Source organism: Gavia stellata, chromosome 8 (genome assembly GCF_030936135.1).
Source record: "Gavia stellata isolate bGavSte3 chromosome 8, bGavSte3.hap2, whole genome shotgun sequence".
Classification (NCBI taxonomy): domain Eukaryota; kingdom Metazoa; phylum Chordata; class Aves; order Gaviiformes; family Gaviidae; genus Gavia; species Gavia stellata.
The window spans coordinates 38,468,268-38,480,837 of record NC_082601.1 but is presented as its reverse complement, the minus strand read 5'-3'; the positions used below and the strand labels follow the sequence as shown (position 1 = coordinate 38,480,837).

The following is a 12,570-nucleotide window of genomic DNA, read 5'->3' as shown; positions in this document are numbered from 1 at the left end:
GTATAAAGATTTCAGTATTTGTGTTTGGAATGTGCATCTAAAAAGCTACGTAATAACACACAGAATCACTTCCAATGAAGAGAGATGTCAATCTCACATATGGCATGAATATATAGTCCAAGCAGACCTTCACCTGCTACTTAACAAGACATTGAGGTGCTGAATCATAGGTGAATTAAAATATAATTTTCCTCCACTCACCTTTTTGAAGATGTTCATCCCCAGGTCTGTGGAGAGATCTGGAACTGCTGGTCTACGCAAGTTGGTCAGTGAAATCTTAGAAAAGGCCTCTGCGCTTAGTGATTTTTCTTCCTCATTACATTTCATTGTAAGATCCTGCAGGTCCCAAAAGAAGACAATAAGCACAAGGAGAAGTAGAGGATAATCAGCTTAAAAAAAATAGAGCTATTTCCAAGAGCTGTCATAGGACCACTGTAGAGGAAGAGGACCTGCAATTCGTTACACAAAACACTATTCACACATTTAAAGAAAAACAAATGAACAAACACACACCATTTAGAAACTCTCAGAATTATTGAACTTGTCTACCATTTCTGTCACCACAGAAAAAAAAGTACAGGACATTGTGCTGCCACAGAAAGCCTCAGGCATGGCTGTCAGCGTGGTCTAGTGGCATGGAAGACTCATGTTCTATTCTACTCTGATTCTGATCCCAGGTACGACTCTGATGGTCTTCTTGAGGCCTTTGTTTACATTTATGAGCAATCACAATGGCTATGCTTTTTGAAGCATTTTATTTAAGATCTAAGAGAATATGCCCTTAATAACATATGCCATTAAACATGTATTTTGGAACTGAACTGCAATAAGCAGCACTGTCCCTTCAGGAGACTTGACTTGTAAAAATTTTATTTACTTACTAAAGAAACCTAAGACTTCTACATCAGTAAGCATTCTTCACTTGTCACAACAGTGCACCAAGATCTGTCCGTCATAGTTCGTATTTGTGAAAGCCCCTACAGCTATAGCACAGGATGTCCCAGGACAGTGAAAACCTCGAGACTAATTTACTGGCAGTTCAGTAGAGGGCACTCTACTCCCCTTCTGCACTGAGCCACACACATGACAGCTGCCTAGTGTAAAGAAAGGCTTTGCTACAAAAGGTGGCACAAGCTCAGCTCCTGGCCATCTGTTCTCATTAAAGATCTGATGCTACTTTTCATGAGATGTTTGTGCAGCTGACCTGACCAAAGTCCCTCAGGATAATTTTATTCTGCCTAAATATCAGCTTGTTTCCAATGGATATGCTCTTTTTCCTTGCTCCCCCATCATAAAGTTTCTGCTACATAACTGGGTCACGTTAAAATACCTTTTTGCTTTCAATCCAGAGATAGCCATATGCCAATGACAGATGAAGTAACTCCTAAGGTATAGGAGGTTTAGATTCTGCCTAGCCAGATTGCTAGCTCTGCAATACACAAGTATGCAGTTTTATGCACATGAAAGCCCAGCAGAAGCCGACGACAGTCTCTGCAGCTGAAGTCTTAAGCACCAGGTACCATGTTTGCAGTACTGAGCTACTGGGGACCACACATTCTTCACAGACTTTTCAGACTAATCAAAGAATACCCTTGAATCCTTCCTATTGAATTTATCAACACAAAAATGAAGAAGACACACAACAGAAAGATTCCTCTTCACATTTGTTTTCAGTCACATTCAGTCAAGGTATGCTTTTAAACCATTTTGCATATAAGACTAAAGATTCAGGGGAGGAGTCATAGGTAAAATCCAATAGACAGCAAATCAGGATTCAACCCTATGTGCTCTCAACGGCAAGGCCAGCAAGTATTTCATACTGCTTGGTTCTCAGCTTTTACCGCTCTCTGGCCTCTTCTGGCTGGAAAACATCATATTTCAGATTCATTATCTTTGTCCTTTAGTTACTAAATCAGTGTTTCATTAGGTGGCTTACGGTCACCAAAAGGACAGAGTGAGGATCAAGGCCTGCTGTGATACAAGCCATACAAACACACAGAAAGACATAGTCCCAGTTCTGAAATCTACTTAGGGTAGGTATCAAGCAAACAACACTAGAAAACCAAATTACAGAATCACCTTACATGTACAGTGTGGTATATGATGTATTTTAAAGAATCAAGCTAGCACTCCAGTTGAAGACTGACTAAAAACATGGCTATTTCGTGCAGGAGGCTATGTGGCAATTACAATATGCACAAGATGGGTAAGAAAGCAAAATAGTTTTGGGGCTGCTACTCTAGATTTTGTTGTTTCTGTTTTCTATTGCCCTCCTTCTGCATGACTGTAAGGCTACCAGCTCATTAGTACTTCTCTCAACTCTCAAGATATTACATTTGAGACTCTTGGCTTTATATTAGCATTGCAGCGAGCACTACAGCTGCATTGGTCTTATGCTTAATTTAAGCTTTGGCTCTTTGCCCCTGCAATGTTAATGCTAGACTGAAGGTTTCATTTCCTAGACCTGTCTTTATAATGAATTCACTGCATACAGATGCAATGCAGATTTCCTTTATCACATGTTGCCAGGACTGAAACATGTTTAGACTAAAGTCACTTTCTAGAGGAAGCTAGTATTCATTTTATTCACACGCCACCCAGTACCCCTTTTCTTATGCAACAAGAAGTGCTGGCATGCTGCATTGAATCTTTTTTTACTTTGCTGTTCAGTGTACTAGGCAATACATGGAGGATGTTTCTCACGTTCTCTTGATCCCAACTGCTTTAGCCCAAGCTTATGTTTGAAAATGTGGTTTCAGGCACACAGAAATCAACACAAAGTGTGAGAGTTTTGCTGACGCTTAAGGAGGTTTAGGAAGTTACCCTGATAAACTGCAGAACAACAGAAAGAATGTGGATTTACCAGAAAAATCTACTGGTCCCTGATGTGATTTACAGGTGGCCGTTTTTGTCTTTAATCAGTTTCTGCCTGCCACTTCAAATCTATCCCACTGAAACACAGAGTGCCAATATTTTTAGAACTTATTGATCAACCTGTGAGCAGAAATGATGACATTACATTAGGAATTTAAGACCTAGACTGAAAAAGCAGGCTTTGAGCATATCCCTGTGTCAGATGAGCTGGTGAAGTCTCAGCATACAACCCCGTGTGTTGATAGAAAGAAATGACAAATCTTAGCCCTCTGGAGGTGGCATTCTCTCCTGTGACAAGCAGAGAGCCTTAAGTGATGAGACTCTGAATTTAAGAACAGCAGTTAAGTCCCCACAGTTTGCTGGCATGAAACAGAGCCTAGGTGCCTCTGTGTGTTGCACAGATTTCAGTCCTCAGAGTTGTAGAGAAGAGGGGCATGAGCTGAAACTTTTGTTGCATGGAAGACTGTTTCACCTCCTCCATCCCAGCTGTTCTGCGTAACAAATTGGAAACCGTTTTAAACAGGATTCCAATTTGATGAAGTACAATAAAAATAGACAGGACTGACACAGAGGTTACCAAAAGCAATCAAACCTAGCCCTGGAGGGAAGAATGCCCTGGACAGAGTGCTCGCATTAACAGCTAGAAAGTACCCAGTGGAATTGCCAAATGGATTTAACAGAAAAATGTTAGTGTAGAGCAACTGAGCAAAGGAATCTTCTGCAAGAGAAACTGCCTGGAAAAGCAAGAAATAGCCAAGTGTGTGAAAGGAGAGAAGTGTTTCACTGTATAGTGAAGAACCAGCACAATACTAGTGCAAATGGTGCCTATGGAGGACAACCCCATTCATGCTGCCACTGTGCTGAGAACAACTGCCTTGCACTCCCTGTTGCACTAGTAGCTAAACTTGTTAACGTGCAAAATAACCGAGTTGTTATGAGCAAAGGCAAAGTGACAGTATATGCATGGAAACAGTGAACCACATCAACAGCAATAACTTCCAATTCTCCCTCCAGGAGCTGATATTAAGGAGGATTTTCTGTACATGCACAGCAATCCTATAAAATCCCCATGTAAAGGTAGATTAAGATGGAATAGTAATTCATATCACCTGGCCTTTATGGAGATATGTCAAGCTTTTACAGGGATGAAACAGGCAGCATTTTATAGAAATGACAGTAAAGTATAATACAATTTAAACAATACTGCTGCTGCTGAGCCCTTAAAACCACAAGTAACCAGCAGCCCTCATAAAAATCATAAGAATGGCTATAAAATCCTGAGATTTAAAAATAACAGTACTAATAGTTACAATGTTTATGCTTGTCTTCTGGCTTATGAGCATCTGGGCTGTCCGGGAGAAAAGATATTTCACCCTTCTCCCTTATAAAATGACAGGTCAAAAACTGCCAGAGCTCTACAATACTGAAAGCAAGGATTTTAAGAAAAAAACCCAAAAATTCTGCAAGTTCTGACTCAAAAAAGACATTTGACAGTAGCATTAACAGAAGATAGAGCCTTTTACTTGAGGTATGTCATAAAATTGGATTGCAAAAACAGAATCTGTATTAAATTCGGTAGGCAGTTCCATCAACTTAGTAAATCAGAATTTGCTCTTAAAAGCCCACATGACAGAAAAGAGTGCACAACCTAAAAGTAGCACAAATCAGCAAGGAGATTAACTGAAACTGCAGCAGCATCCCCTTTTTATCCCTGGAACAACAGTGAGCTACCCAAAAAAAAAAAAAAAAAGCTCTAACACAAAGATCTTTACTGCACCAAGGTCAGGAGTCTGGGGTTCCTTTTCCAGCAAAACAGGGAGCAAGTCTTGACACCTTTTAGGACAGTTTGTCTACTGAGGTTTTGTTGGCAGATATAAAGGTAAAAGTTAGGCAATAAGAGTAACAGCAGGAGAAGAGGTAACAACATGGAGTGCTTTTGCTCACTGCTACTGTTTGCAAAGTGTACTCCAATATTTTAACCTGAGTGTTTGCCTGGAGTGTGCAGTCCTGTACCAAGTGCAATTCCTTTTCTCTCTTTTGAGGGGTTACATCACAGAAGCTCAGTGAGTCCTGAGCATTACACTGTAACACAAAGGCAGTCTGATTTCTTCTGACAATGACATTAGTATAGTCTCACATTAAAAAAATAATGCTATCACAGTTCACCCTAGATAAATTATCTCAAATCAACCCTCAAGATTTCAGCAGGCACCAGCTCTGACTCTCTGCATTGGATTCTGTCTCCAAAACCCTCATCGTTCTCGGGGTCTCCTTCTGACTCGATGCCCATATCCAACCTCCAGGCAGTTTAACCAACACCAAAGCTGTGTCCAGCCATCACTTCCCAGCATCACCACAACAGTTGCTATTTTCTTACTGATGGCAACTGCTTACCTGAGTTTTGTGGGTATTCACGAGGGAGGGCGCAGCAGCCACCATGGAGCTGCTGCGAGGTCTTGGTAAAGGGGTCATCTCTGGCTCAGGTGGTTTCTCCGGCTTTTCCTGGATCATATGCCTCAGCCTCTGCAGGTAGTACATTAGTGACCACTGTGTGCCCTCCTCGGACCAATGTGGCTGCAGCAGGCAGCGCAGCACTGCCACATCAAAGTATGTGGCATAGCGAGACTTCTGGCATGGTGGGATCACCAAGGACACCCTGTTCCAAAAAGTAGGAGTAGAAATGTTAATCGTCAGGCTCCTTAGCCCTTCTTAGATACTCAGCTCTCTGAATAAATAACCACTCAATGATGATCTGTCAAGTTTGTATGTTGAACTGTCCTTAAGGGGTCACTCCTGATACCACAAAGTTTTCTCTGATAGCTGGAAACCAGTTCTGTCCTAGCATACATGCTGGTCCACCCCAAAAGACCCAAGAGCTCTACCAAGAGGCCTAAAATCTTGCCAGTCACCAAGAGCTGTAAGCCATTCTTATTCTCCTGCCACCTGAAGAAATCACCAGGATGGGCACACAGCTGTGCCTGCTTGAACTTGCAGGGACATTTGACACTGACCCTTTGGGACTAAGGCCCTGACTGAGGAAAGCATTACTGAAGACACGTAAGTGGATATTTAGCTTTCAGCTCCCTAGAGGACTCAAGTATATGCTTTGTTAAATGTTTTCTTGGATAGGGTTCCTTTCTTAAACTGTGGTCTGAAGATAAGCCTCCAGCACCTGCGCTAACTGAATAATTAGTTCAGCTGGAAATGGACCTTGAGCATCTGCTGTTCAGATACCAGTAACGTATATTTAGGAATGGTTTACATTTGCACACATCAGGCCTTACTTAAGAAGGAGCAGGCAGGGCAGCTAAGTTAGTTAACCCTTTAAGCCAATTAAATCGATTTTTATACGAGTAAAAGTTACTGTTATGGACACTCTTTGCCAAGGTGTGCTAGAGAAAAGGACCATTTTTAGCCTTCATTATGATTTTCCTGCCTTTCAGGTGGTGTCATTTCCTTATGGGTTTTAGTATGGAATTTCCTAAGTATTGTAGAACTTAGTGCATGCAAAAGCAAGATGTCTGTAGTAAGCCTCAGAAACAAGACTCCAGAGATTTCGGATTTCAAAGGGATCATCTCTATTTTCAGAGACAATCTTATTGCAATAAAATGCCCCAAATTTTTTATTATTTGTTTTTTACACCACTTCTCTCCCAGCAGACTACAACCGACCTGATCTACCCTCTGTACAGTCACTAGCTGTTAGGAGACAATCTGTCAGAAAAGCAGCAGTGAAATTGAGTCGGAGGAATGAGAATCACGTGGAAAAAGGAGGTGTGAAATGCTCAGGGGGGGCAGGAACTCTGGAGATCTATTTTTTTTTGCCTGCGGAAGTACACAATTTGAATGTTTCCACTCAGAGTCTTAGAAACACACCTCCGTGAACTGAGTACTTCTGTGATTTTTGGATTCTATAAAAATCAACAGCACTTCCACAAATTGTATTCTCAGGCATTTGGGACTTCCCACAAGAACATCAAATATTTATTTTTTTTAAAACCATTCATATTATCAATTCTGCTAACCAACATGCAAGCAGCATTGGTAGGACACTCCCCATCTCCAGCTGGGTACCACCGCATTCTGAACAGAGGCGTCCAAGGCAACAATCCAGCAAAGTATTAGGGAACAAGTGGCAATACTACCCAGTGGAACCTCTAAGTGCTTAAAGGGAAGTGCATGCTTAAAGTGCTTTGCTAGATCGCTGCCCAGTGCCGCAAAGCTGCCCTGTGCATCCAAGGCAGATATAGGACTGGCAAAGGAGAAAGAAGCGTGCAGTGAACGTTGACACAGCTTGGAATCATGTGAACCCTGCTCCATATTACACACTTGGAAACGTGGGGCAGGTGGCAAGGCTGGCCTTGGAGCAATGCGTGCATCTAGAACTCAAACCTGCAGGAGCTGGTTTGCTGCCATCCCCACAGGCCAATGATGAAGGCACTGGGCGACTGCAGACCAGCCCGTCTGTGTCAGCATATGTCACTTTATGCAATCTATAGATTCAAAGCTTCTCCCCTAGTGCTGTATTCAAGGTAAAAATGTTACAAGTTTGACGACTTCAAAATAAGCTGTTATAAAAACCTGAAAAACTTAATTAGGAAGGAAAAAATAATGACAAAAGGAAATACACTATAAAGTTTTCCCCATAAACCTGATGTGAAGGCTGCTTTTGTCACAGCCAAAATTGTGTCACATAGATGCAGCCTGTAAAAAACCATAAGGATAGCTGGGATACTCAAAGCATCCCAGCAAAGGAAATAAAGCCCATCACCTCAGCAGCAAACATAAAGGATGATGCATTGGTCCCTGGTCACTTTGCAGGACCCAGATCAGTATCTGAGCCTAAGCAGTCTTTCATGCTCCCCTGTATGCAGCACAGGCAAACCCGAGACACAAGACAGCTTGGAGCAAGGCATGTTCTCCTTATGAAATATTTGTCACTGAAGTCCTTCCTGCTATGTCTATTTCCCAGGCAGTGTGTTCAGGACAGCAGCTGGGTAAAGGTCTGTGGCTTTTTTTGCTTCAGTGTTAAACTGTATCGTCTATAAATGGAGAATTTCACTGAGTGGCGCAGGGGTGATTAGCCAGGACCAGAGAAACCAGCCATTTGCTCAAGAAGTGTCTGAGGAACCAGAAATTAAACTCTGTGCTTCATTTCGAAGGAAACCTAGTGTTCCTATAATCAGCTCTTGGTTGCCTGTGACTGCCGGGAGGGTGGAAAGGCAGCCTTCCTTCAACCCCGGCCCAAGGACAAAGGAATACTGCGGCTGTTGGTAAGAAGAGTAAACAACATTTGTTCCCCAGTTGTCTGTTGCTTGGCAACCAAAGCTCCCTGTACAGTTTTAACTGATCAATGAGTCCTGCAAATGAGGAGACATAATGATGCTCTCTTCAAAGCCTGTCTGAAGCTTCATCCCCATAGCAACCACCAGACCCAGCTTGACAAATTGATCACCTGATGCTGTCTTCTTAAAAGGCTGCTTATTTTTTTGTGGCTGTGCACTCTCTGAGCAGTAGTGTTCACACATAGAAAGGCAGTTCTGTCCCCATCTTCAGTTTTACTGGCTCACATTAATACAAATTAAATAAAGACCCAGAACTGACAGCAGGCTTGATACAAAATCCTGAGGGAAGCCTCCTAATGGGATCAGAACCCTAGAGAATAGCTTTGCCCTTTCACCAGTGAAAGGGTGCATCAAACCCCTTTTTGAGAAATCAGAGCTGTTCCTAGATTATACCCAGAAACCCACTCCATCCCACATCTCTTCCATCTCTGTAAGGAAGCAATTTCTTAAAACACTGCAGTGTTTTGGATATGACATTTCCCAAAAGAGATAAGCAACAGGACCAGAATTTTCAGGAGGAGTTTAAGTGACACTCCCAAATCCATAGATACCTAAAAATACAGCTAGGCTTCCCTCCCTCTCCATCCCCTGGAAACACTCGTCAGCTTCATTTACTTTATGGCACTACTGAGTGTCCAGCACTACTGAAAACCCGGTTCTATCTTCACCTGCCCAAATCTAGATTAAAAGAAGTTAATTTATCAGTGCCATCCTGGAAAACCATGGCCTGAGCTCCACAGGGCAAGCTGGGAGGATGTCTGCGTGGCTGTGCTTCTTTGTTAGTCTGTTCCTTTGAGCCAGTAGTCTAAAGCAAGCTAAGCAGCAGGATGCAGAGGAGGCATAATGAAGGCAATGGAGAGAGGCTTGCAAAAATCCTTTGCCAAAGGCAAAGAAAATTTGATCAGAAGGAAGCCAGAAAAGATACCAGCTGCCTGAGGCTGAATCTAGCTAAGGAGGGTTGAACCTGCAGGTTATTTGTTAGTGCCTTTAATTATAAGAAACCAACATATTAGAAAAGACCAAAGACACTGTACCAACAGGCCAGCTAGAGATTTGAATATCAAGTGTCACTACCTTGTTCATCATCCAGCACTGAGATTTGATGAATTAAGAGTTTGAGATAAACATCCAGCACCCTTGGCGTGTACAGACAACAGCAGATTCAACATAAAGGACTTCTGAGACCTCCACCATTGAGTCACATCAGCCTAACTTTCTGCTGAACGGGTTTGTACCTGGGATGTGTGGTACCTCTCTCCTGAGAAGTTTGGGAGGATACGCTTCCATCCAAGGAATTTCCACGATGACATGCTGAAACAGTGGCCTTTGGAGGTACAGAATCTGGCTGGGTTGTCTCACAGACCACCTGTAGTCCCTTTGGATAGGTTTAATAAAATGAAATGGATATATAAACATATTTATCTCTCCCGTATTAGTTTTCTTACTGCAGTTTGTGCTTAGACATGACTATTACTTATACCATAATACCATGTTAATACCATGGAGAAACTGATCAAGCCTGGGGCTTCTCATTACTAGGCATTGTACAGGCAAAGGGTAAGACAGGGCTCTTGCCCAAGAAAATACATAACATCAAGCTTCCATCCTATAAGATAGGATAAGGCCAAGGAGATCCTGACAACTGTACTCAACACCCTTCGGTTCCACTGCAGACAAGGTCAAGAGCCTTCGGAAGAACTGTGAAGAACTGTAATTTCTGGAGATGCAATACTTTAGGGTGGTAACTGCAAGTGCTGTTTCAATACTAATTTTCCCCCCTCCCTCAGCTCCTTATTCAAGCTTGTCTAACCTTAACATAGAACTTACCTCGGTATGTCCACTGTCCAGATTAGGGGATTCACAAGTCACACTCCGATTGTTGGTGGGAGAACTTCTCTTAGCTGAGAAAAGAAGTCAAAAGGAGGACCTTTCAGGAATCACCTCTAATATTAAAATGTACCACTGAAAGGATAAACCAGAAAACAAACCCAAAGCAGCATCTCTCTGCTGCAGACTTCCTAGGCATTAGCCACAGCCATAAAAAGAAAAAGGAAAAAAGACTGTTTTAATTTTTGCACAATTCTTTCAATTGTGTTGTCAACAACATTGTCTACTGAAAATCTCTATTTCTTTAAAATTAAATCGGAATATAAATTTTATCCTAAATCCATTTGGCATCAAATTGTGTTTTCCTGGGCATACTAGTGCCTTTTATTTTGGAGCTCTTCCTCCTCCTATTTTCACATATATCCAGCTCCTTTTCTAGGTTACATCTCTCAGAATGTATTGTGATTTCCAATTTGACAAATGCCTTCATCACAGGAAACACACAAATGTCATACAGAAAGTTTGATCAGTGATACTGTAGAAGAACAAGGGCATCACAAAGACTAGGATGACAATTCTTGAAATCCTGTCACATCGCAAGCTATTCAGATGTGACTTAGCATCGGATTGACTCCAAACAAAACATTGCAAAGCTTTTTCAGTAGAATTTTTTTAATTCGTTGTTTGAAGGAAAATTTAAGCAAATTTAACTTTTTTGTCCCAATTTGAGACAACAATGCTAAGATAGCAGAATCTTCCTTGATATAAAGGACCTCATTCCAATTTCTACTTCTGTTCTGCTGAAAACGTTTTCAAAACATAACAGAGTGTTTTCATTTCAGACTTTACTCCTGAAGTTATTCTTTAGGGTTTTTCTGACCACACTGCAGACCTATGGAAAAAATTCCAACAGTCAAAGAAAACTTAGGATTAATTCCTTTCGTTAGTTCCAGAGCTGAAATCCTATTTTTTAATTCCAGAAGTTGAAGCAGAGGGAGAAAGAGCTAGATGTCAAAGATGGTTTTAAATCATTTGAGACTTGAATCTTTTCAATTCTGGACTGTCCCAGAGGCCTACAAAGTCTTCAGAACAAAATATGACATCCAAAATGACTTGTCATCAGAAAAACCTAACTTAGCGAACTACATTTTCACTACTGTGAAAAGTACACTTCCGTGCTTTTGAGAACGAGCAAGTAATGCTACAGCTATATATCCAGCACCCTTTCAATTTACTTCCTTGTAGGAATTATGCAAAACTATTCTCTAAAAACATAAAAGTAAAAAAGTTTTTTTAGAACTAGGCCAGACACAAAAGCTTGGAAGCCTAAGCACCCAATTCCACTCTCACGATGGCTGAAGTACAAAGGAGGAGCAACCCCTTCCAATATGCAAAAGTGAATTCACAACCTAAGCCTTCTTTGGAGCCTCTTGAAACTACTTTGTTTAATTTCACAACATGGTGAAATTCAAATTTTAGATAGGAGGAGAACCTACACTGCCAACTGTGTGCTCGTCACTGTTAATTTTTGTCCAGTGCCAGTCTGGGAAAGCCTTCCCCACCCATGTCAGGCTGCTGCTAGATATTGCCTTTGCCCTTCTTTAGCAATGTTAGGTTAACGGTTGGACTCGGTGATCTTAAAGGTCTCTTCCAACCTAAACAATTCTATGATTCTTAGCAACTAAGGAAGATATGGTGAAACAGAGATATGAGGCTGACAGGAAATGATAACTCTACCGAAGAGTTTCTCATTTCCTATTTGTGATTTCTCTCTCATCTCCTATTTAATTATTATGCAAATGACAGTTGACTCTGAGGGGAAACAACCTTAAACTACTCTCAAAGGTTTGACTAGTTCCTGAAGGATTAACATATTCCTTCAAATATGATGGCTACAGAATGTAAGGCAGCATCAGGCAAACAAAGGAAAGGTTTCCCAGCTCTCAGGAGCGACATTACCACAGTGAAGTCACGGACCTGTAACGATGTTCCTGATTGGTTTTACAAGGGCGTTGAAGGCAGAAACTTCAGGCTGCCTGTGTTCCCACATAGGCTGCCAAATAACAAGGCCACTAGCCAACCGAAATGTCAGGTCAGACTCCTAGAAAGACAAACAGAGGTTGTATCACACAAGCTCACAAAAAAGAATGCTGCTTCCAGCCTAAAAGGATTGTCGTTTCTCTGATGCACAGATCTTACAAGAAATGAGTGATACCATGTGCAGTTCTGTGGTCAGTATACGCTAACTCAAGGGCCACTGACACCACTCAGCAGACATTAATACATTTCAAGTATAGCTATTAAAAAATAACAGGGAAATCTCAATACAAAAATATACGAGGGGCTTTTTCCAAATGAAATTTCTATACTAGTTAATGAACCCTGTTTTTTCCCGGACATTAAGCTGTAAAAGAAAAGGCCATTTCTGTGTGAGAAAGCATCCCTTCTGACCGTATATAACCACTTCCTGTTTAGTATTCAACCTCAGCCTTCGGAAGAACACTCCGAGACTTGAAGTTCTTGC

At 41.5% G+C, this 12,570-nt stretch overlaps 1 protein-coding gene across 3 annotated transcripts in view; it reads right to left on the bottom strand.

The window, feature by feature from the left end:
• The window catches only part of UNC80 (unc-80 homolog, NALCN channel complex subunit), a 130,867-nt gene that overhangs the window by 106,242 nt on the left and 12,055 nt on the right, over window positions 1–12,570 (bottom strand). For all 3 annotated transcript variants that reach the window (XM_059820381.1, XM_059820380.1, XM_059820382.1), the window contains exons 5-9: window positions 12,024–12,147; window positions 10,047–10,120; window positions 9,455–9,594; window positions 5,269–5,530; window positions 202–336 (exon numbers count right to left, since the gene is read on the bottom strand). In XM_059820381.1, coding sequence (XP_059676364.1) covers window positions 202–336; window positions 5,269–5,530; window positions 9,455–9,594; window positions 10,047–10,120; window positions 12,024–12,147 — 735 coding nt within the window. The remainder of the gene's footprint in view (window positions 1–201; window positions 337–5,268; window positions 5,531–9,454; window positions 9,595–10,046; window positions 10,121–12,023; window positions 12,148–12,570) is intronic.